This window comes from Macrotis lagotis, chromosome 3, assembly GCF_037893015.1.
Source record: "Macrotis lagotis isolate mMagLag1 chromosome 3, bilby.v1.9.chrom.fasta, whole genome shotgun sequence".
NCBI lineage: Eukaryota > Metazoa > Chordata > Mammalia > Peramelemorphia > Peramelidae > Macrotis > Macrotis lagotis.
This window is the reverse complement of record NC_133660.1, coordinates 282,220,473-282,244,702: the sequence shown is the minus strand read 5'-3', so window position 1 is coordinate 282,244,702 and position 24,230 is coordinate 282,220,473. Positions and strand designations below refer to the sequence as shown.

The following is a 24,230-nucleotide window of genomic DNA, read 5'->3' as shown; positions in this document are numbered from 1 at the left end:
AATAACTGTGAAAGCTTTCACATTTTTAATTGAAGTCAACCTCAAGTTACATCTCTTTATTTTAGATGCTTGTGATTATTTCTTGATTCAGACCTGACCTGGGACCACCACCCTGTAGACATTGTTACCCTGTAGATATTTGGTGATGGGATATTCAAATGTGTTTCCCAGGATAAGACTACTTTCCTCAGTCATTTAGCTCGGAGGGCCTCTAGAAAAAGGGAAAGCTTTAGAGAGGAGGAGTTGAGAGATCAGCAATTTACACATTGATTATCTTGACTTTCAGCTAACTTGGAAAGCATCTCTAAGATTATGAAATTTGTCAGAGGCCTGCAGTTTACCGAGCCCTCCAAGTCATTGGCTCCTGCCCTCTGCTTTGCTGTGCCGTCCACATTCTTAGATGGAGACCAGTTGGTGACTCAAAACACTTAAATAATCTTCTTTGAGACTGACCATTTCATTACTACTCTTTCTTTGGCTTGCTCCTCAGCTATCTGATAGGAGTAGAGGGAAAGTCAGCCGTGGGCTAAACTCCTTTGTGCTTTAGGAAGGAGTACTTCTGTTGGTAATCATAGTGCCATAGCAGACAGTCCCAGGACCAGAATATTGAAATGGAGAATGGGCTTCAGCGATAGATCCCAGGGACTGTTTTTTCCTTTATTTATACCCTGAGCCATGATTACAAAGTACCTGGCACATCATCACTGTTTAATGTGAGTGACTGAGCCCCCTCTCTTAAGGATGAGAGAGAAGTGATGAGGGTGTGAACAGCGACTAGGGAGCCTGTGTGAGATGGTCAGAAGGTCCAGGAAAGGGAGCAGCTGCAATATTTCCTCAATGGGATGATCCACCCACAAAGAATTAGGACTTGCATAGGACTTCTTTCTACTTTCTTGGTAAAACTGGGATAACTTTAACAGATCTAGTCTGCTGATGGGAGCTGAGTTTGATTTTTGTTTCTGAAGGTCAGTGAGCACATTGGGTTGCTAGCATAACACAGGGACAGAATCTCAGAGCTGGAAGGACCCTCTGAGGCCATCTCATCTAATTGGGGCCTGAGCAAGAACAGAGATTGGAGAGAACACAAGAATTTACTCTTCTCCACTCTCTTCCTTATCACCTCAACCCAGGTCCTTTGGGGTTTGGAGGATTTATTTGGGGATTATTCACCAAAGAACACCTGTGAAGTTAATGGATTTGCAGTCAGAACTGGGACAGAATCTGAATCTGTTCCTTACTAGCTAAATACTTTTAAGGACTCAATAGCTGGCTAACTTTTCCCCCTTAAATGTCTAGGTCTAAGCCTAAATTTGAGCATGTAACAAAGACTTATCCCCTTAATAATCTCATAGAATAGTTGCCTTTCAGGTCTATATAAACTTGGAAATAAGGGCCAGACCCTTGAATTCGATATTCTCCTGGAATAGAGTACTGGGAAAGAAATGCTCTGGTGATGGACTATATATTAGTTTTCCTGTATCCCTTTTGTATTCAGTTCAGTGTCTGAAAGAAGCAACTAAGGCATTGAACTTGAGCCCAATGTTCCATAACAGTAGTCTCTCTGAACAGTGTTTGTGGCTGGTACGTAGGAAGTACACACCTCACAGTACAGCATAGAGTTTGGGTTTTTATTTAACCCTTCACCTGTGAGCCCTTTAAAATGCATTTTGAATGCTAGCTATTATGTGTCTCATATTTATAATTAATTTGTGTTCATTCAGTTTGATGCTTTAAATAGAACCAGTTTCAAAACTCCCTTTTTGATGACACATTGTGTATTTTGTGTATTTCTTACAGTTGCTTTTTCAGGAAGCGTGCCTGGTGACTTAGTGGCCAAGAAGTTCCTAAAAGGTAAATAATGGTCTCCAAATGAACCTCTCCCTAATAGTGGACTCTGGTTCTGATCCCTCTGATTTTTGTCTTTATTTTTTGTGGGGTAAGGATTGCCTGAAATGGCAACTTGACAATAGACTGTGGTCTTTATGTGAATAAGGGCTGTCTTACTAATTACACTAGTGAAATTCAAGTTTGAGCTCCACAGAGACACAGCTCAGAGAGTTAACTCACCTATCTTCCCATCTCCTTCCCAGAATGGTTGATGGTGAGGTCATGCCTGTTAGAAGACAATACCTAAAATAAAAACAGCAGCATTTTTCTTGTTCACTACATTCCAAAGGATGAATGACCCATGGCCTTAAGAATGTCTTTCTTTTTCATCCCATTATTTCACTGGGTTCTACTTTGAAAACAAACTGAGAGCTGATGGAACTGAGAGGTTTTTTCAGTGTACTTTTTTCCTACCACTCTTTAGAGACTAAGAATAACAAAGAATCGTTGTGTCATGGGATCCTAAATTTATAGATGAAAGAAACCTTAGAGATCATCATGTCCCCCCATGTCTTGAGAAAACTGAGGTCAGAAAATTAGGATTAGGGTTATTTCAGACCACATAGTGTATGGGATGGGATTTGAACTTAGATTTCCTGGACACCCAAGAGCAAAATTCTGTCCACTATTATGAACTGCTTCCCAAATAATTCAGCAAAACTGACCACCAGCCAAATTAGAAAGCACATGTGATGTTCCATAGCTCTATAGAGACAGAATGGTATAAGAACTAAATATATTACCTGACACTTATCTGAGATTACATCTGATCAAAGTCTTAAGTTTTGATCTTTGAAGAGAATATAGCTTATTAGAATCAACTTTTTCATTAAATGGGGTTGCTTTACTAATTTTATGAGATCAATAAAATTTCAGTTTCTATTTAACTCCTACTAAATCTAATGTAGGTCTCATTGTTATAACCTTTCATCATTCACCACAAATGTGCCCTGTTTTTAAAAAAAGCCTTAGAGATGTGAAAACATCAACCTCTTCAAACAACACCTGTCATGGTGATATTTGAAAGTTACTTTCAGCTCAATAAAATAATATTGAAAGATTGTGACAGTAAAATAATAGATCAGGTGACACTGTGGGATGATTAAAAGAGTGTCAATTCAGGCCAAGGGACCCACATTCATAGCCTTCTTCTCTCCTTATTAGTCATATCAGTATGGATGAACCTTTTAAAAGCAGGATAAGTTTGCATTTCCTCACCTGGAAAACAAGGGGATTTGGCCTAGATAACCTTTGGGACCTAGATCTATGATCAAACACAGTGTTGTATACTCACATTTGTGCAAGGGTTTGCAAGGCTGTGAAACCATGTGATTTTAAGAGGGTGGTAATGCTACCACCACTATCATCATCATCATCATCATCATCTTCATCATCATCATCATCATTCTTGTCCTTAGGAATTTAGGAAGAAGACAGCAAACTACTACAAGGTAAACCATTTATTATGCTAGCACATGCTCATAACCACAATATTTAATCTATGCCTAAATATCTGGAATTTCCCATAACTAGTATCTGAAAAAAAGAGTATTTTTAAAAGCTCATAGCAATTTCATATGTACTATTTTATGTTGCCCCTAGTTATATTATAGTGGGTGATATAATGACTGTATTGCTGAGGTGACATGGTGTACTGAGGGTTTGGTGAACATTAGCTAATGTCCTAGGGGTCTCACCGGTAACTCTTGGCCTGAGCCCAGGTTTCCTCACTTCTTACTCCCACTCTGCCTGCTCTCTGATCCTTGGGAATGGGGTTTGTGATGCCATCACTTATTGAACCCCACAGTTCCTACCCTGGCCAGTGTTCCTTTTCACATCATCAGTGCTGTTACTTATGTTTCTGTGATGCTTAATGAAAAAGTATTTTAAAATAGCTCATTCATTAATCCTTCTCAGTCTAATTAACTTCACCAGGAAACCAGGACTGATTCATTAACCAACAAGTTTCTTGGTCTTCCCTAAAGCTTACAGTTCTTTCCTTTATTGTAAATGGGCCTGGACTAAGAAAGCCATTTTTGACTCTAAAGGAAACGATCTGCCTGATCTGTCTCATTCTTCATCTTTGTCTTTCAAAGTTATGTCAAGCTACATTTTTTTTTTCTGACTTGAGAAGCCTCAGATTCCCTTACAGACTACAGGGTCAGTTTCCTGGATATTTTACTGATCTAAAGATGAATTTCAGTGAAACAATGTTTTCCTTGTTTTCTTGTTCCTCTAGTTCCCTATCTTTCATGATTGTTAGTTGACCTCCTCCTTCCCAAATAAGGGTGTTCCCCATGACCCAGTCTGTGGCTTTGTCTCTCCCTTAGAGAGATGGTCCACTTTCAGGGCTCTGACTCTGATCTCTTTGCCCTGACTCACACACAACCCAGTCCTGACCTCTCTCCAGAATGCCAGTCACACACCTCTGTCTGCTGGAATAATTTACATTGTCTTTCACTTTCATCTCAAGCTTCATGGGTCTCAATCTGCCCTTCACCTTGCCTTTCTGCCTGCTTTAGCTTTTTTCTTCTGACAGCCCTATTGTTCTCCCAAGTATCCAGGCTGGAAAGTTCATATTCTTCTTGCTATATGCTTTGCATGGCCATGTGGATATGTTATTTCCTTTAATAGATTTTAAATCTCCTGGTGGCAAGATTTTTCATTTTTGATTGTATATCTGGCACTGGCTTAATAAATGCTTGCTGATTGAATCTATCTTATATTGTTTTCTGGTTGTTTAATCATCCACTCCTTTACTAAGGTCATTTTCCATTGATTTCGTGGTATATTAGTGACCCTGGGCTTTCATTGGTTTGTAGATTCTGGCAGATGCTACTCATCCCAAAAGATCTTAACTTGGGGCTCCCTGGAATGAATGATATGGTGATTATCATTCAGGAATGAACCTCCACTAAGTTTGGAGAAGCTTCTCCCTTAGAAGACTGGTCATATTAGAGTAGTTGCACTATGGCTTGGGGTTGGGAGCTCTCACTCTGATAAACTCCCAGAGCCTGGGAGTAACAAAGTGAATAAACTCAACTGGGAGTAAGGGTCTTGAAGTCCAGAACCATCTCTTCTTTCTTTGTAGTCCTCTATCACATTTAGGGGTAATTAGGAAATACTTGTTGACTTGGAATATTTCATGGCAACCTAGCTATCCAGAAAAATGACCCTCTGTGAAGGGACTAGATTGTTAAATGCAAACTACCTATAGTAGTATAGTCGATTTCTATTAATTTATTTAGAGTTACATAGAACTGAGGCCAGGCAGAACACTTGAATGAGTAAGGAATTTGATCTAACCATGCTGGTAAAGAAAATTGAGACAGGGAGAAAGATGAGATAAATGGCTAGAAAGACATAGAACTTCAAAGATTTATCCCACTGGTATAGTAATCAACTTTCTCTGTATATTTATGTAAGTGATTGGGTGCTGGTGATGGAATGTGTGCAAGATATGGCTGTAAAAGAACGCGAATGATTTTCTCTGGTGTCTCAAACTTGTCCAGAGGGCAATTTCAAGAGTTCCCAAAATACTTGAGGCAAGGAGATCAAGGAGAGCATCACTGAAATGACTATTTTGAAAAATAGATGTTTATTTTTTATGATAATTAAAAATGTGACTTAATATTTTAGTCCTGTCTTTGTATATATGTTGTCTCCTCTCCTGTGCCATCCACAATAGCAAATATCTACTTGGTAAGACTAGATATTTAAACTTGTTTGTCTTCTTGTTTTATTGTCCTGTTTTTCCCCATCTCTACTTTTGTTTCTTATTCCATTCCATTATTAATTATTATTGATATAATCTAGTTATTGAAGGTTTTTTGGTTCTTTTAATAAATGCTAAGCAAATTTTAAGAGTTCATCCAAACTCAGAGAAGAGTGTGCCTTCCTGTTTTGTGTGTGTGTGTGTGTGTGTGTGTGTGTGTGTGTGTACAAGGCTGTATTAATTAGCCCCTCTGAGCAGTGTCTACAGGCTGGCTGTAGGAGTCTGATCCGAATTCTTCATTGCTTGCCTTCTTTTCCCTAGACCCCACCCATAGCCACTGGGGAAGAGTGCTTTTTGTTATGTTTTTCATTTCATTAATTTGTGGTTGGCTAAGGAAACGAGCAGTGGTGCATTTGCATGGTTAGAGGCTAGACAGGCTCAGGCCTGCTCACCAGAGGATGAGAAGCTCCCACTGTTGAACCCTGGGATCTGAGAGCTTGTTTTTGCCTGAGATGTTGCTGCTCTTACCAAGGGAGGATCTGTGAACTTCTCAAGCACTTTCTTTTCCTCCTGGAGCTCATTTTGTAAACATTGTCTTGCTCTTAGGAGGTAGCTCAGAAGCAAATGTCATCCCCATTCTTGTAGTTTATTTCATAATCTAGTCATTAATGGAATGAAGAGACGAATCCAGGTCTGTGGACTCCTAGGATGCTGTCAGCCGTTAAATCCTGTGGGATCACACTCAGCTCTCAAGCTTATGAGGCTTTATAAAGGGTTCTCTTGCTATTATATTTGCCTGAATGTTGGGGATTTCAAAAGAACATCCTGTCAGAGAAGCTGGAACAGAAAACAAAAGACTGGCTTGCTTTTCTTATCACCTTTATACTCCTCACCTACATCCCAGTCATGTTCACTTAATTAACTGCTGCTGGAGGTGTGTTAAGGATTTGAGGTAAGAAGAACAAATGACCAGAAACTGTTTCCCTCCCCCCTCTCCCCTTTGAATTTTGTTGGAAAATAGAAGGGAAAAAAGGAGTAGTCAGTCAGGGGCAATGGCTCTTGGAGGCCTTGGAAATTGGCTGAAGGCAAGTGATGTGCTATCGTTCCTACTAAGCACCTACCTGCCTCTCACCTGCTCTGGCACAAAGTCTCAGCCCAGGAGTCATTGCCTAGTAGTCATTGTCTGGTTGGCAGGAAGCCAGGTCACCAACCTACCTGTGGTCACCTGATGCAACTCTAGTCTCTTAACTCTGCTTCTCTTGATTTCCCTTGCTAGGAAGTCTCTCTCTTGGGTAGTTTGATGGTTTTGAAGGGGACAGGATCATAGCTCTCAAGTCATGGACACCCTTCTGAGTGGCAGAGTAGAATTAGCCTGAATAGTTAGAGCTGACCCAGTGGTGTAATGCTTGCTGGTTTAGAGCGCTTTAGAGTCATGGTTTTATTTGAATCTTCTAACAATTCTGTGAGTTTGATTTTCAAATCAGGAAACTGAGGCAAAGAGAGGTGATGACCTGACTAAAGTAGCCGTTCTGACTGCAGCCCAGTGTCTTCTTTTGTTGAGGTATCAGAGGGACTTCTAAGACACATTTTCCTCATTGGCTTTACTTAATACCTAATTCACAGTTATCTTTAGACAGGGAGAAAGATGTTTCCTGACAATGTCCTTATAGACTTTTTCTCCTTAGGCATGTTTGGAACCCGTCTTGTAGCTAGAACCAACTGCAGCCTCACACCTAGGAGTTGAATCTGTGTTTTTTGAATTGAAGCAGAGGTTTTTGAACCTCTCACTTCACATTTTCACAGTCTTTTAACCATTCCTTTGTGGTAACTTCTTTTCTCTCCCTTGTTGTGGATTGTAAGTTCCGTGAAGCTGGGGACCTTGTCTCATTTAATTTGTATCTATCCCAGCACAAGGCAGAGAGCTGATCAGATGACTTTCTGGCTCCAAAATCTATTAAGTCTAAGTTCTCTAACTCTGCAAATCTTCCCTTTATTAACTAATTAACTTCACTTGTTTCCATGAGGCTTTGTTCTTCTTGTGAGTGGCATATTTCTTCTAACTTTACTTCCCTTCCTACCAAACTTGGGCCCTCTAGAGCCAGCCATTTATCCTTCTCTAACTCCTTGCTCCTAATATTGCTCTCCCTGCCCCCACCAGTCAGGAACTTTATGTATGTTTGCTAGGTAAAGTCATAAAGTCACAGGCAACCCCACACAACATTCAGGGGCTCTCAGGGCCTTCATTGCCCATCACGAGCACCTGGGAACCCCTGACCTTTTCTCATTCTTCCAGATGCCAGTTCTCTCTCTCACTCTACAACTTTCATGATAGGATCCTTGGGGTTCAGTGCAAGCTACTTGACCTTCTTTTCCCTTGATCCCCAAAGCATAAAGTTGAACTCAGAGCATTATAGTCACCAGGCCTTGTTTCACCTCTTAGTCTCTCCCCCTGTACTTAAAAAGAGGGTAACCTCTTTTTAAGAAGAAAAGTTTAGCCCTCACTGTATGTCATAGTTTTGTGTTCTTATGAAATTATTCTCTGAATTATTACTATATTTTGACCATTTAGAAGGCATAGGATCATGAATTTACAGCTTGATGGGACCCTGTTGTAGTCATCTACTCCATTTCCAGTAACCAAGAGACCCACTGAGGTTTAGTGAGGTTGAGCTCACACAGGCAGTAATTAGAAAAGTCAAGAATCACCTTCAGGTCTCCTGATTCTAAATTCATTCCTCTTCCCCTGCCCCAAGTTGAGTTTCTGGCCTAATCTATACTCTGTTCTGTCAGTCAGTAAATGGTTAAGAACCTGCCTGGAGTGACTTCAGAAAGGGTCAAGGAACAATTGATGTAGTATTTGTTGCCCAACAACTCCAAGAGAAAGACCAGGAGCAGAACAGAGGTCTGTACACAATGTTTGTAGAACTGACCAAGGCGCCTTTGCTACTGTCAGTCATGAAGGCTTATGGGAAATTATGTCACAATTTGGTTGCTCGGAGAAGTTCATCAGTATTGTCCATTAGTCTCATGACGGTGCACTTGCCTAGGTTCTGGATAGTGGATGATGCTCTTGAGATTTCCTGGTCACTATTAAAGTGAAACTCCCATGCTTATTAGCATGATGTTTTCAGTCATGTTATCAAACACCTTCACTGAGGATGAACATGGCCTCAAGGTCAAGTGGAGGAAGTGTTGGTGCAGGATCTTGTGTTTACAGATGATGGCACCCTCAATGCAGCCTCTGAAGCTGAGATGCAGCAAAGTTTGGAGTGATTCTCTGCTGCTTGGGCTCATTTTGGTCTTACAGTGAACACCAAGAAAACCCAGGTGCTCCATCAGCCAGCTCCACCCCATCTAGATGTGGAACCATTGATTACAGCAAATGGAGAAGTTTTGAGGACCGTGGACAAGTTCACTTACCTCAGCAGTGTCTTTTCCAAGGAGGTACACATTGACAATGAGGTTGAGACACACATTGCCAGAGCTCAGTGTTTGGGTGGCTCTGAAAGAAAGCTAGACTGACCACCAAATTGAAGGTCTACAGAGCCATTGTGCTGACCTCATGGCTAGATAGATGCCTGTGAAACCTGGACAGTCCACCAATGCCAGGCCAAGAAACTGAATTGCTTTCATTTAAATTGTCTTGGGAGGATTCTGAAGATCACCTGGCAGGTTAAGCTGTCAGATATTAAGATTCTTTTTTGGGGGGGGGGCAGCTAGGAGGCACATTGGATAGAGCACCAGTTCTAGAGTCAGGAGGACCTGAGTTCAAATCCAACCTCAGACACTTAATTGCCTAGCTGTGTGACCTTGGGCAAGTCACTTAATCCCATTGCCTTAAATTTAAAAAAGAAAAGATTCTTTTGGGAGCTAAACTGTCAAGTTTTCAAAAGTCAACAAAGAAAGCACAACTACAATAGGCTGCCCATATTGCTTTAAGTGCCAAATGTATGCTTGTCAAAAAGACTTTATGGAGAACTCACACAGGTCAAGTACTCACAGGGTCAGAAAAAGTGGTACTCTTAAAGACTTTGGCATTGATTATGCAGCCTGAGACACTCTGGCACAGCATGGTGTGCCCTCCTCAGAAGCAAGGCAGAATTGAAGCAGCTCAGAGGATATGTGAGATGTGTAAGTATAGAGAAGCAGTCCCAGGTGTTCACCTGGACTGTTTGTGCCCGGCCTGTGGCAGAGCATTCTGAGCTGACATCAGTCTGGCAGCTACTGTTGGACACACTAACTTGTCTCTAACATAGTGAAGTTGTTTTGGGCCTCTTCAGTAAGGAAGGACTGCTGCCAGAGTATGGAGCAAATGGGATGGGACTATCTGAGAGGGAACGCTGTGGCCTGTTTTGGGTGAAAAAAAAATCACCAAACTTTGACTCAGGGAGGTAAGAAAGGCTTAGACATTGATTCACAGGGTCCCTGAAAACTTACAAGATACCTCAACAAGTCCACAAGTTAGGTTCTTTGGAGAAGCAATAAGATAGTGAATTTCAGTATTGCTGTAAGCTAGAGGGAGAGAGACCGCTGATCCCTAATGAGAGAGAGCAGTCACATAGATTCTTAAGTTAATGAAGGTGAGTTTCTGAAAAGATAGTAAGATGAAGCAAAAAGAGACAGATACAAGCTGGGAAAGAAGATAGTAAAGTACAGTTAGGTTAAAGAAAATGAGATTTTGGGGTGGCTAGGTGGTGCAGTGGATGCTTAATAATTACCTTGAGGAAGTCATTTAACCCCATTGTCTTGCAAAGATAAAAAAGTAAATGAGTTTTTAAGAAGATAGTAAGGCACAAATTAGGTTCTTTAATAAGAGAAAGAAAATGATCTTTTAAGATTTAAGGCACAATAGGTTCTTTAACAAGGTAAAGAAAGTGAGTTTTTAAGAAGATGGTAAGGCACAAGTTAGGTTAAAGAAAGTGAGTTTTTGAATAGATTATGCAAAGAAGAGACAGCTGGGAGAGAATAGCAAAGACAGTTCAGAAAGGGAAGGAGGCAGCTACAGATAAAGGATGACTGGGATCAACATGGATCCAGCCTCATGGAACTGGGACCCCATGGGTCCAGTCTGGAGAGAGAAAGGGGAAAAGAAACCAGGCAGCAACTGCCTGGCCTAGTCACATAGGAAAAAAGAGGACTAGAGGGTTGGGCCTTCTTTAAATACATTTCTGTGGTGGGAGGAGGGAGGGCATTTAAGGAATGGCTAACACCTGGGGCAGGAGCGCTAAGTCTACAGCTTTTACCACAAGGGCAGTCCTTAAGGAGTGGCAAATACCTGACTGTTAAGGGCATGCTACTGCCCCAAGGGAGTGCCCAGGGGCAGGCTACTTTAAAGTCCAGAGTGGCTCAGGAAATGGGGTTTACAGGAGCCGATACAGAATAGAGGACACTTTTAGAATACAGAAAAAAAGATTTATTTCTGAGTTCTCTATATCCTGAGTTCCCCTGCTTCGGAGCCAACCATGTGATGTGGCCTAATGTGGCCAACATTAACTCCCCTAAATCACAGTCCACATCATCATTCTTAGGCTTGAGGAAAAACCCTTCAGATATTCCCCATTGGTCATTTTTTAGATCTATCAATTGTATCCATCTCTTTGTGACCTCATAAGGGGTTTTCTTGGGAGGGATACTAGAGTGGTTTGCCATTTTCTTCAACTCATTTTACAGTTGAGGAAACTGAGGTAAATAGGGTAAAATTACTTATACAAGGTCATACAGCTAGTCAGTGTCTGAAGCTGAATTCGAACTCATGAAGATGAGTTTTTTCTTATTCCAGGTCCAGTGCTTTATGACCCACCTAGCCGCCCATTGACTTTATCTTAGAATAGATTGCTCATAGAATAAATCCTTAGCCTGGCCTCAACATTCCTTTCTTGTTTATCCCATTCTCTACTGCAAGTACTATATGTTCCAGTTAACCTGGTTTACTTGTTTCTTTCCTACTCTGTGTCCTTTCTAATGTCTTCCTCCCCTCCTCCATTCTCTCCAAATCAAAAATCAACTAATCCTCTAAAGCTTAATTCAAATATTCCTCATTTCCCAATCCTTTCAATTTAGTTTAAAAATTAGGTTGGACTTTCTATAGTGTTTTTTTTTTAAAAGAAAACAACTTCTCTAATACCCACCCAGAGATCTTTTTTGTGGTTTGGTATAATTATTCATGCCACTTATGGCCTTAGAGCACATCTTATCCAACTTCTTTTTCTAGACCTTATAAGAGATCTATAAATGGAATGCAAAAGCATTTAATTAAAGTAAATCAATTTAAATAACAATAACAACAATAATGACATAAATAAAAGTCTATTTAAGGTTTAAGTATTATCTCTCTTGATCCTCAAACCTATGATATATTAACTTCATTTTATAGATCAGGAGACCAGAGACTGAGAGGTCAAGGATCTTGCAGAGGTTCATCTAGTTAGTAAGTATCTGAGGCAGGATTCACACTTAAGTCTTTCTGACTTCAAATTCAATGCTCAGTCTCTTGTATCATCTAGCTGCCACATTGCAGAAGGGGGAACCAGGTAGTAAAAACATTCTGTTTACCTATAAGGCTCAATCTCTTACATATCCAAAGGAATTATAATCTAAATTAATTATGATATAATTATAATCTATATTAATTATTGCAATGTTCTCTTCCTTGCCTTTTCTATTCTTCTTTAGAGATCATCAGAATATAACAGAATCACTCCTAGATCCTTTTTATAATTAGACTCTATCCATGATCGTTAGTGATGATAGAGTTCCGAAAAGCTTCATAGATCATCTCACATAAGAATGTCAACAGTTTAACCTGTTTCAATTCCTTAGATTGCTCACTTGTCTATCTTTTTATGTCTTTCTTGACTTCTATGTTTGTATGTCAAATTTTCTCCTCAGCTCTGATCTTTTCATCAAGAATGTTTGGAAGTTCTCTATTCCATCAAAAGTCTATTTCTATTCACCTTTGCTGGATAAGGTATTCTTGGTTGTAAGTCTTTTCCTTCTGTAATATACTATTGCAAGTTTTTCATTTCTTTAAAATAATGATTATTAAATCTTGTGGAATCCTGACTATGTCTCCTTAGCATTTGAATTCTTTTCTTCTGACTTCGAGAGTTTTTTCCTTGATTTAGAAGTATGGATTTTTGCTATAATGTTCAAGGGAGTTTTCATTTTAGGGCTTCTTTTAGGAAATGACTAGTGAATTCTTTCAATTTCTTCTTTATCCTATGGCTCCAAGATACCTGGGTGATTATTTTCTTCTATAATTTCTTGGAATATTATGTCTAGCTTCATATGTATAATTGATATCATATTACTTATCTTCTCAAGGAGAAGCAAGAGGGAAGGGCAGAATTTGAATCTCAAACATGTGTTAAAAATTGTTCATATATAACTGGGAAATATTTAATGAAGTACACTTAAAAAATTTTTTAAATGATGAATATTATGTCTAAATTCTTTTAAAATTCATGGCATTGGGGCGGCTAGGTGGCACAGTGGATAGAGCACTGACCCTGGAGTCAGGAGTCCCTGAGTTCAAATCTGGTCTCAGACACTTAATTGCCTAGCTTTGCAACCTTGAGCAAGCCACTTAACCCCATTGCCCTGCAAAAAATAAAATAAAATTCATGGCATTCAGGTAATCCAATGATTTTTAAGTTATCTCTCCTCAGTCTATTTTCCAAGGCATTTGTTTTTCCTGAGGTGTTTCACACTTTTTTCTATTATTTTACTCTTTTGACTTTGTTTTATTATTTCTTGATTCTTCATGGAATCATTGACTTCCATTTGCCCAATTCTGATTTTCAGGGAGATTTTTCCTTCAGTATATATCTTTTTCCAAGCTCTTAATTCTCTTTTCATATCTTTCTTCCCTAGTTCTCTCTTTCCCCATTTTTCCTCTACTGCTCTGATTTGATTTTAGCATCATTTTTTAGCACTTTTATTTTAATTTTATTTTTTATTTTTCATTTTATTTTATTTTAGATTTTTGCAAGGCAACGGGGTTAAGTGGCTTGCCCAAAGCCACACAGCTAGGTCATTATTAAGTGTCTGAGGCTGGACCTGAACTCAGGTCCTTCTGACTCCATGACCAGTGCTCTATCCACTGCGCCGCCTAACTGCCCCTTTAGCAGTTTTTGAAAGATTTTACTTCTTACTTTGACTTTTCTAGGTATTGTGTCCAAATTTCATTTTTCTTTGATGTTTGCTTGTAGATTCCTCTGTCTTTTGAGCCTCTCTGTTACCATGAGGCTTCTTTAGAGTGGGACTCTTTTTTAGTTTTTTATATTCTTCCAATCTGCTTGATTTTGAACTCATTATCAGTGTTGGTGTCTGCTTACTTCTGGGTGAATTTCTGGCCTGGACCTCTGTTTTCTTTTCTTTTTTTTTTGTAAGGAAATAGAGTTAAGAGGCTTGCCCAAGACCACACAGCTAAGGTAATTATTAAGTGTCTGAGGCAGGATTTGAACTCAGGTACTCCTGACTCCAGGACTGGTGCTCTATTCACTTCTCCACCTAGCTGCCCCTTGGATCTCTGTTTTCTGATGTTCTTCTGTTGCTTTCACATCTCAGACTGGGGCCCACAAGCTTTAGTACCCCCAAAGAAGTGAGATCTGGTGGGGAGGGCGGTCCATTCATGGCCCTCCTGGCCTGAGTTCTGCAAGTTTTTGATTCAGGCTTGAGTCAGTTGGTTCATCCTTGTTTTTCATTCTCTGTAAACCATGGCTGGATTCAGCCACTGTTAGCCCAGTTCACAGCAACTGAACAGCCGTCTCCAACTTAGTCTGGGACTTCTGCTCTGGTCCTTCCCCTGTGGTCTAATGTGCTGGGCTAAGGACTAGAACAGAGCCTCCCCTCTGCTCTGGGGCTCTGGGCCATGCACTGGTTTCCATAGCCTATTGCTCACTTTAAGGCGAGGGCCCATTCACCTCTCTCTCTCTCTCTCTCTCTCTTCTTTTTTAAACCTATGTTATGTTTTTTATTTTTATTTATTTTTTCTAATTGTTATTTTATTTTTCTAATCACATGTTATGTAAGTTTTTCAGTATTCATCAGCATGCATATGCATATTTAGAAGTTACATAATTTCCTTCACCCTCCCTTCCCACCTCCCTCCCCTCAGCAGTGAACATTGTACATATATATATATATATGTGTATATATATATATATACATATATATTTGTGCTTAACATATTTACAGATTAGTCATTTTCAGTATGAAGGATTAGGTCTAAAAGAAAAGAAACCATGATATAGAAAAAATATAAGAGAAAATTTTAAAAAGTGAACAGTCTTCATTTAGATTCTGTGATGTTTGTGTATGTGTGTTCTTTTTCTTTATCTGGATGTATATAGCATTGCCCTTAACAGGTCTCCCAGGGTTGTCCTAGCTTTCTGAACTTCTGAGAGGAGCTGCATCCATCAAAGTTGATCAACTCACAATGTTGTTGCTGTTGTTTTTGCAAGGCAATGAGATTAAGTGACTTTCCCAAGGTCACTCAGCTAGTTAATTATTAAATGTCTGAGGCTGGATTTGAAATAAGATCCTCCTGACTCCAGGACTGGTGCTCTATCCACTGTGCCACCTAACTGTCCCCACAGTGTTGTTCTTAATGTGTACAGTGTTCTCTTGGTTCTACTCCCTTTGCTCAACATCAGTTCCTGTAATTTGTTCCATGCTTCTCTAAAGTTCAACCATTTATGATTTTTTTTTAGGTTTTTGCAAGGCAAATGGGGTTAAGTGGCTTGCCCAAGGCCACACAGCTAGGTAATTATTAAGTGTCTGAGATCGGATTTGAACCCAGGTACTCCTGACTCCAGGGCCGGTGCTTTATCCACTGGGCCACCTAGCTGCCCCCATTCATGATTTCTTATAGAACAATAGTACTCCATAACATTCACATACAATAACTTGTTCAACCATTTCCCATTGATAGGCATACCCTCAGTTTCTAATTCTTTGCCACTAAAACAGGGCTGCTTGAATATGTGGGACTTTCCCACTAAAACAGGGCTGCTTGAATATGTGGGACTTTCCCCATTTTTTTATGATTTCTTCTATGCCTATGTCTAGTATTGATATTGCTGGGTCAAAGGATATGATCAGTTTTATTACTCTTTGGGTATATTTTCATATTATTTTCCAGAATGGTTGATCAGTTCACAGCCTCACCAACAATGCATTCATGTTCCAATCCTCTCACAACCTCTCCAACATAGATCATTTCCCCTTTTTTGTCATCTTAGCCAATCTGATACTTGACAGGTGGTACCTCATAGTTGTTTTAATTTGCATCCCTCTGATCAGTAATGATTTGGAGCATTTTTTCATGTGATTACATATAGCTTTAATTTCTTTGTTTGAAAACTGCCTGTTCATATCCTTTGACCATTTATCAATTGGGGAATGACTTGTATCCTTATAAATTTGATTCAGTTTTCCATATATTTAAGAAATGAGACCTTTATCAGAACCCCTAGTTGTGAAAATTACTTCCCAGCTTTCTGTTTTTCCTTCTAATCTTGGTAGCATTGGTTTTATTAATGCTTTTTAACTTTAATATGGTCAAAAATCATCCATTTTGCAATTTATAATGTACTCCAATTCTTGTTCGGTCATAAATTTCTCCCCTTTCCATAAAATCTGACAGAGTATTTCTTGATCTGTTAATTGATCTATGGTATCACTCTTTATGTCTAAATTTTGGACCCATTTTGACCTTATTTTGGTATTAGAGTGTGAGATGTGGGTCTCTGCCTAGTTTTTGCCATACCATTTTCCAGTTTTCCCAACAATTTTTGTTGACTAGTGAGTTCTCTCAGAAGGTAATGTCTTTGAGTTTGTCAAACAATAGATGACTACAGTCATTTCCTACTGTTTCTTTTGTACCTATCCTCATGCTTTGGTTCATTATTCTATTTCTTAACCAATTCCAGGCAGTTTTGATAACTACTTGCATTATAGAATAGTTTTAGATCTGATAGGGCAAAGCTACCTTTCTTTACATTTTTTTTCATCAGTTCCCTTTTGTTGCTCCAGATGAATTTTGTTACTATTTTTTCTAGCTTGATAAAATAGTTATTTGCTAGTTTGATTGATATGGCACTAAACAAGTAATTTAATTTGGGTAGAATTGTCATTTTTATTATAATAGCTCTGCTTAACCATGAGCAATTGACATTTTTCCAATTGTTTAGATCTGACTTTTTATTTTATTTGAAAAGTGTCTTACAATTGTATTCATACAGTTTCTAGGTTTGCTTCAGAAGTAGATTTCCAATTATTTTACCTTGTCTGTGGTTAGTTTAAATAGAATCTCTCCTTTTCTCTCTCTTGCCCTGGAGCTTAGCAGAAAGGCTGATGATTTATGTGAGCTTATTTTATATCCTACTGCTCTGCTGAATTGTTCATTGTTTCAGGTATACTTTTAAATGATTTTCTTGGATTCTCTAAGTATTCCATCATGTCATCTGCAAAGAGTGAAAGTTTTGTTTCCTCATTGCCAATTCTGATTCCATCAATTTCTTTTTCTTCTCTTTTTCTACATCTAGCATTTCTAATACTATATTCAATAGTCATGGTGATAATGGGTATCCTTGTTTCACCCCTGATCTTATTGGAAATGCTCCTAGTTTATACCTATTATATTTAATATTTATTGATGGTGTTAGATATTGCTTATTATTTTAAAGAAAATTTCATTTAGATGCATTTTGCCAAAGGCTTTTTTCAGCATCTATTGAGATAATCATATGATTTCCGATTGGTTTTGTTATTGATGTGTTCAATTATGTTAAGTGTTTTTCTAATATTGAACCATTCCAGCTTACCTGGTATAAATTCTACCTGATCATGGGGTATTTATCATCCTAGTAATAACTTTGTTAAAATTTTATGTAAGATTTTTGCTTCAATGTTCATTAGGAGTTCATTGGTTTATAATTATTTTTGTTTTGGTTCTTCCTGGTTTAGGTATCAGCACCATATTGGTGTCATAATAGGAATTTGGCAAAACTCCTTCTCCTATTTTTTAAAAATAGTTTATACAGAATTGGAATTAATTGTTCCTTAAATGTTTGGTAGAGTTCACTTGTAAAACCATCTGGACCTGGTGACTTTTTCTTATGGAGTTTATTGATGGTTTCTTTTTCTCAAATGGGAATATTTAATTATTTTATTTACTCTTCTGTTAATCTTGGCCCCATTCACTCTTATGATCACTCCTTTCTACCCTGGATCTGTGATCCTGAGCTATGTAGTGGGCAACGGAGCAGCACAATGGTGCCTATCCTGGACCCAAGACTTGTCCAGCGTCCTCTGGACTCTCTTTCTGCTCCAGTGTTTCTTGCAGGGCAGGGCAGCCAGATGGCTCTGAGAAGAGACTACCAGGCCTGGAAACAGGAAGATCCAATCCCACTTGCTGTGAGATCCCGGGCAAGTCCCTTCATCTCTATTTGCCTTGCTTTCCTCATCTTTAAAATGTGAATAACAACAGTGCCTCTTTACAGAGTTGCTGTGAGAATCCATGAAAAAGCTTAACACATTGTCCAGCACCTGGCAAGTACTATGTAAATGTTCACTGTGATGGTTGATGTGGTGGTGGCTGTGATTCCAGCACTGATTACCTTGCTCCTGGTGTCCAGGGGCACACTGAGCAGATTCCTTCACTTAGTCCAAGGGCTGGTTGTCTACAGACACCCAAGATGGTTCTTGGTGGCAGTCTAAGGTCATTCATTGCTTCATTAGCTCCCCTGCGATGGGAGCATCAGAGGGTTCAGGGTTTCTTGAACATGCCCTGGCCTCATTTTACCCAAAGACCTAGATTGGGCTTACTGCCTCCTACCACCACCTCAACACACACCAGGCCCCAGGGAATAGGGCCACAGCACCCACTTTCCAGCAAATCTTCTGAACTTTGATGGACCTTGCCCAGGCCACACAGGTGCAGCCCAGGCCTCCATAACATGACCCTCACTTGCAGGGGCACCTTTGAATCTCAGCAGAAAGGCCAGGTCTGTGACCTTTATTCTAGTTACCTTCATCTCCATTTACTGAGGCTAGTAAATGATGGAGGGAAGGGGACCTATGATGTGCCTAGTAGATATTGGCCCAATGACTTTACAAGTATCAGCTCATGTGATACTCTCAATAGTCCTGTGAGGAAACTGAGGCAGATAGTGGTGAGATGAACTACCTAGGGTCACATAAGCAGTGATAACTTTGATGACAATGATGCTGGCTAATGTTTACAGAGTGTACACCATGCTCCAGTTGCTTTATGATTATGAGCTTATTATCCAGTCTTCACAATTGCCCTGCAGGTGTGTGCTATCATTATGCTCATTTACAGGTGGGAGATTAAGCGACTCCCCTAGATCACATAGTTCCTAGCATCTGAGACTAGACTTGGGTACCCCTGATTCCAAGCCAAGCATGTTATCCACTAGGCCCCTGAATGGCCGATTCTGGAACACATTATGTGACTGTCCAGGCCACAGTCAATCAAATGACAAGCACTTATTAAGTGTTTACTGCGTGCTGTGTACAAAGGAGCTATTAGAGAGCTGTCTTTGGACTTAGGAAGACCTGGCCTCCAGTCTGGCTTCTGACATGTCCTGTTAGTAGAACCCTGATAATCAAGGAAATTTGAAGACTAAAAGTTTCAAAGAAGGCATCAACTTTCATTGGTAAAGGAAATTTCCTCATTTGGGACTCGTGTATCAGGGAAATCACATGTCCAGGACTTATCCATTACTGTGTACTTGTACTAAACCACAAGGCCCAGACCTTGTAGGACCTTGCTCTTTAAATTTAAAAAAAATTTATTTAAGGAAATGGGGTTAAGTGGCTTGTCCAAGATCACACAAGCTAGGTAATTATTAAGTGTCTGAGGTTGGATTTGAACTCAGGGACTCCTGACTTCAGGGATGGTGCTTTATCCACTGTGCCACCTAGCTGCCCCTGGACTTTGTTTTTTTAAGGAGAATATTGTAACCCCAGACTCGGGTGTGTGGGGGGTCCAGGAAAAACTTCCTGTAAAAGATGGGATTGGGGTAGAGTCTTGAATGGTAGCAGGGGTGGGGAAGGTACTGCCAGGCTAAAGACAAGTCAGGAGTTGTGTGGGAGGAGTGGGAAGCTACATGTGGGTTGCAATGACTGGGTCCTCAAGTGTGTGGAGGGAGCTCACTTGGAAAGAGTTTAAAATACCAAATAGAACAGTTTATATTTACTTCCAGAGATTATAGCCACTGGAGGGGGTGATGCTGTTCTGTGGGTGCTGTCCTCAGAGTGGGAAGCCTAGACCCTAGACCCACATCCCTTTCCCTCTCCTGGAAGAATGTCTATAGTCATAGATTTATTTTTCCTGCAGCCATGGTTCCAATATGTTCTGCCAACTCTGGGGGAATTCACATGTACTCTCTGGGACTAAGTGGCTCATCACAGGAGAGATCCCTGAGCTCTGGGGAATGTTTTGGTTCCTTCTCACAGCCTTCACTGATATTTTCCTAACCAGACATAACAAGGCAGCAGTCTAAATAGTGAAGCCTTTTTTTTTTAAGGTTTTTGCAAGGCAAACGGGGTTAAGTGGCTTGCCCAAGGCCACACAGCTAGGTCATTATTAAGTGTCTGAGACCAGATTTGAACCTAGGTACTCCTGACTCCAAGGCCGGTGCTTTATCCACTATGCCACCTAGCCACCCCTGAAGCCTTTTTCTTTGTCTCTGCAAATGTATGCAGTTTTCTCTGATGTTAAACCCTGGGCTTCCAGACCAGCCCCAAAGTAAATGCCTATCTGTTAGATGCACTCCTGTCTGCCTCCAAAAGTGTTTTGGCTTGGGTTTTCTTGGGGAGTCTTCAGGTTAAGTCTAGTGAAACCTAGGTATCCCTTTTCAAACTATGTTTTATAAAATAAAATACATGGTATCACCAAGGAAATCAGTTCTGTTAAAATAAAGATGTAATGTTTATCTCATCAAAGCTTCCATGCATTTGTAATCAATAAATACTATGTTAAAAACCCTTCTATTTAGCTCAGAGAGGGAATAACCTAAACTCAATAAACACTCAATTGAGTATAGAAATCTCATATGCTAGAGAAAAATAGGAGGGGGGAGGAGGGGAGAAATGGGTGGGTGGGGGTTTGAAGGGGTGAAGGGGGAGGTGATAGAAAGGAGGGAAGATTGTGGGAGGGGGTAGTCAGATGCAAAACACTTTTGAGGAGGGACAGGATGAAAGATGAGGAAAAATAGAATAATGGGGGTGGGGTAATAGGCTGGAGGGAAATAGCAATAGTAACTGGGGGGAAAATATTGAAACAAAGTTTCTCTGATAAAGACTTCATTTCTCAAACATAGAGAAATGAGTCAAATTTGTAAAAAATAAGAGCCATTCCCCAATTGATAAATGATCAAAAGATATGAACAGTTTTCAGATAAGGTTATCAGTACTATCTTATGGTCATATTAAAAAGTCCTAGCTCACTATTGATTGGAGAAATGCAAATTAGAACAATTCTGAGGAACTACGCTATACTTATTGGATTGGCTAATAGGACAGAAAGAGAACATGACAGATATTGGAAGGGCTGTAGGAAAAATGAGATACTAATGCACTGTTGGAGGAGTTGTTAAAGGATTCAACAGTTCTGTAGAGCTATTTGGAACTCTGCCCAAAGGACTATAAAATCATGTCTGCCCTTTGACCTAGCAATGCCACCACCAGAGATGAAAAGAGGTAAAAAGAGATGAAAAATAGGAAGGAAAAGGACCTATATGTATAAGAATATTTACAGCAGCTCTTTTCTGGTGGCAAGGAACTGGAAATTGAGAGGATGCCCATCAATTTGGGAATGGCTGAACAATTTGTGGTATGTGATTACAATTGAATACTATTCCGTTATAAGAAATGATGAGTAGGATGCTTTCAGAAAAGTCTGGAAAGTCTTACATGAACAGATACCATGGGAAATTGACTATTTACAAAGTGACAGCAATATTGTAGGATGATCAGCTGTGAATGACCCACCTTTTCTAAGCAATGCTGGGATCCAAGACAACTCTGAAGGACTCATGATAAAGAATGCAATCCATCCCCAAATAGCTGATGATATCTCAATACAGATTGAAGTATTATATTTTTTTACTTTATTTTTCTTGAATTTTTTTTAGGGGAGGGGCACTATATTTACTTTCACAATATTACTATTATGGTAATGTTTTGTGTGACTGCACATTTTTTTTTTAGGTTTTTGCAAGGCAATTGAGGTTAAGTAGCTTGCCCAAGGCCACACAGCTAGGTAATTATTAAGTTTCTGAGGTCGGATTTGAACTCAGATCCTCCTGACTCCAGGGGCAGTGCTCTGTTTACTGTGCCACCTAGCCGCCCCAACTACACATTTTTAACATATCAAGTAACTTGCTTTCTCAATGAGGGGGAGTGGGGTAGAAAGAAGGGAGAGATTTCGAACCTTGTGTTTAAAAAAATAAATGTTAAACTTGTTTTTACATATAACTAGGGGGAAATGAAATAAAGTGTAAGTAAAAAAAAAGCCCTTTTTGGAATCAATAAATTGGAGAATGGTTGAAGCCTCTCCCCTTTCTCTCAGAAGCATCAGGGCCACACTGTGGCTCTAGGATTTGGGGGGCCACAACTAGACTGCTTCCTGTATGTTCCCTTCTCTCTTGTCCTTGAACCATGGCCAAACTACCCACCTTTCCTGTGTCCACTAACAAACTCCTGATTGGGGTTCAAGCTGTGTGAACTTGGGCAGGTCACTTTAATCTCTTTCCACTTCAGGTTTCTTATCTGTAAAATGAGTGAAGAGGGAAATGGCCCACCACTCCAGTTTCTCTGCCAAGAAAACCCCCAGTGGGGTCAACTGGAATGACCAAGCAACTGTCAGTCAACACGCATTTATTAAGTACTCACAATCTACCAATTACTGTACTAAATGCTGGGAATACAAAGAAAGACAAAAACATGTGACTTGGCCATTTTGTATTGTAGTCCTCCCCCACCCAGTCCTTGGAAGCCTGCTGAAGTCTTGTGGGAAAGGAGGTCTTCTAGTCCTGCTAATTTATCTTTTTCACTAAAGTTGTTTATGGACCAGACTTTCTCCTTTATTACCAGACTGAGCCCCTTGAGGTCAGACAGGGATCATTTCTTATTCATCATTGTATTCCCAGAACCTTGCCTATAGCAGGTACTCAATCAGTGTTGGCCCCTTGAGGAGACTCCTTTGTTACCTCTCGCCTTAACATTCAACACTATTGCACGGTGACCAAATTCAGCATCCAAGTATGACCACTTACTATGTACTAATAACATAGTATTAACTACATGCCTCAGCTACAAGAAAGATGATATAAGAGAGTCCTTGCCCTCAGAAGGCATATGATCCAGCAGGTGATGCCACAAACACAATAGATTTAAAACAAATAGCACAATAGTATTATGGACTATAAATATGAATTAGAGCTAAGGCACCTGCCCTGGAGTTGGCAACCTATGAAATGTCTGAGGGTGTGTGTGTGTGTGTGTGTGTGTGTGTGTGTGTGTAATGCATGCAAGTGTGTGCTCGTGTACTGTTGTGCAAATCATAGAAGCCATATAGAAGTTAATAGAACATGCTTGGAGAAGGAGCACCTGCCCCTTGCCCCACCCCAACCATTTGTTCCCACAAAGGGCGGCACTGGCAGGCATCTGCTGTGGGGATCGTGCCCCTGGGCTTTCCTGCTTGGCCAGGACAACCCTGCAGCTTCCCAGCTGTTGTCTCTGGCCCTTTCTGACTCCTGAGAGAGCTTCTGCCAACCCTTGGGACCCTCCCTCTACCCCACCCTGGAAGGCAATGAAAGAATGCTGAGCTGGCAGACTTCTTCAAAAGGTTCCCGCCCATTGGGTTAAACTATCCTGGCTCCTTTCTTCTCCTCTGATGCATATCTAGGCTGATTTTACTCTGTAGAATGGATGCATGAGTGTAAGGACAGTAATTAGCCTACTGGGTCAGTGCCATCAACCCCCAGAGCTGACCAACCTGCTTTGTGATCTTCAGCCAGTCCCTTCTCCCAGAGGAACAGAAGTCGCTGGTCTTTGTGCTGACACAATGCGATGACTTGCTGTATTATTTGAGGGACAGAGGGTCAGCCCAAGGAAGACCACATGGCTCTTGGGAGCTGCATCTTGGGAACTAACCAGGCCTGCCAGGTAATCAGGCGTTGGCCCTGAGTCAGGCTTCTGAAATGAAGTTTTAGAAGTACTTTTGTCATTGGGCAGATTATAATTTTCTGGGCATGACATCATAATGGTTTCATCTCCAAGTAGCTGTTGTTGAAATGTTATCATGTTATTCAAGTTGAAGCAAGAATGCATAAACCTACAACTCTCTGGGATGCATGGGAATAAATGAATAGGTTGGGGGATGAGTGGTCCTGAATAGTTCTTTTCTCTTTCTCTTTTTCAGTGTTCCCAGGGTGACACTAGAATCCATTGTAAGGGATTGGAGTCACATCTGTTTAGAGCTAGAAGGAATGGGGAGGTCATTTTATCTTGTTTTACAGATGAGGAAATTGAGGCTCAGGGTAACACAGGTAGTCAGGACATGGCAGAGTCAATATTCAGCTCCAAGTACTTG

General features: G+C 40.2%; 1 protein-coding gene and 1 long non-coding RNA gene across 5 annotated transcripts in view; one reads left to right on the top strand and one right to left on the bottom strand.

The window, feature by feature from the left end:
- Window positions 1–24,230, top strand: part of TOP6BL (TOP6B like initiator of meiotic double strand breaks) — an 82,036-nt gene that overhangs the window by 2,843 nt on the left and 54,963 nt on the right. For 2 of the 3 annotated variants that reach the window (XR_012477257.1, XM_074230971.1), the window contains exon 3: window positions 1,798–1,851. Coding sequence is in view for 1 of the 3 variants with exons in the window: in XM_074230971.1 (XP_074087072.1) it covers window positions 1,798–1,851 (54 nt within the window). In the remaining 2 variants the exon portion in view is untranslated. Of the gene's footprint in view, window positions 1–1,797; window positions 1,852–23,583; window positions 23,804–24,230 lie in introns of those variants that run through there. The other variant, XR_012477258.1, reaches the window with a different exon arrangement.
- On the bottom strand, window positions 46–23,863 carry LOC141518710 (uncharacterized). Of its 2 annotated transcripts, none has more exons than XR_012477259.1 (4): window positions 23,634–23,863; window positions 3,182–3,300; window positions 2,068–2,130; window positions 46–1,180 (listed from the first exon to the last, which is right to left on the bottom strand). It is a non-coding gene; the product is annotated as an uncharacterized LOC141518710 (long non-coding RNA). The 2 variants fall into 2 exon arrangements; XR_012477260.1 differs by having other exon boundaries at window positions 46–211.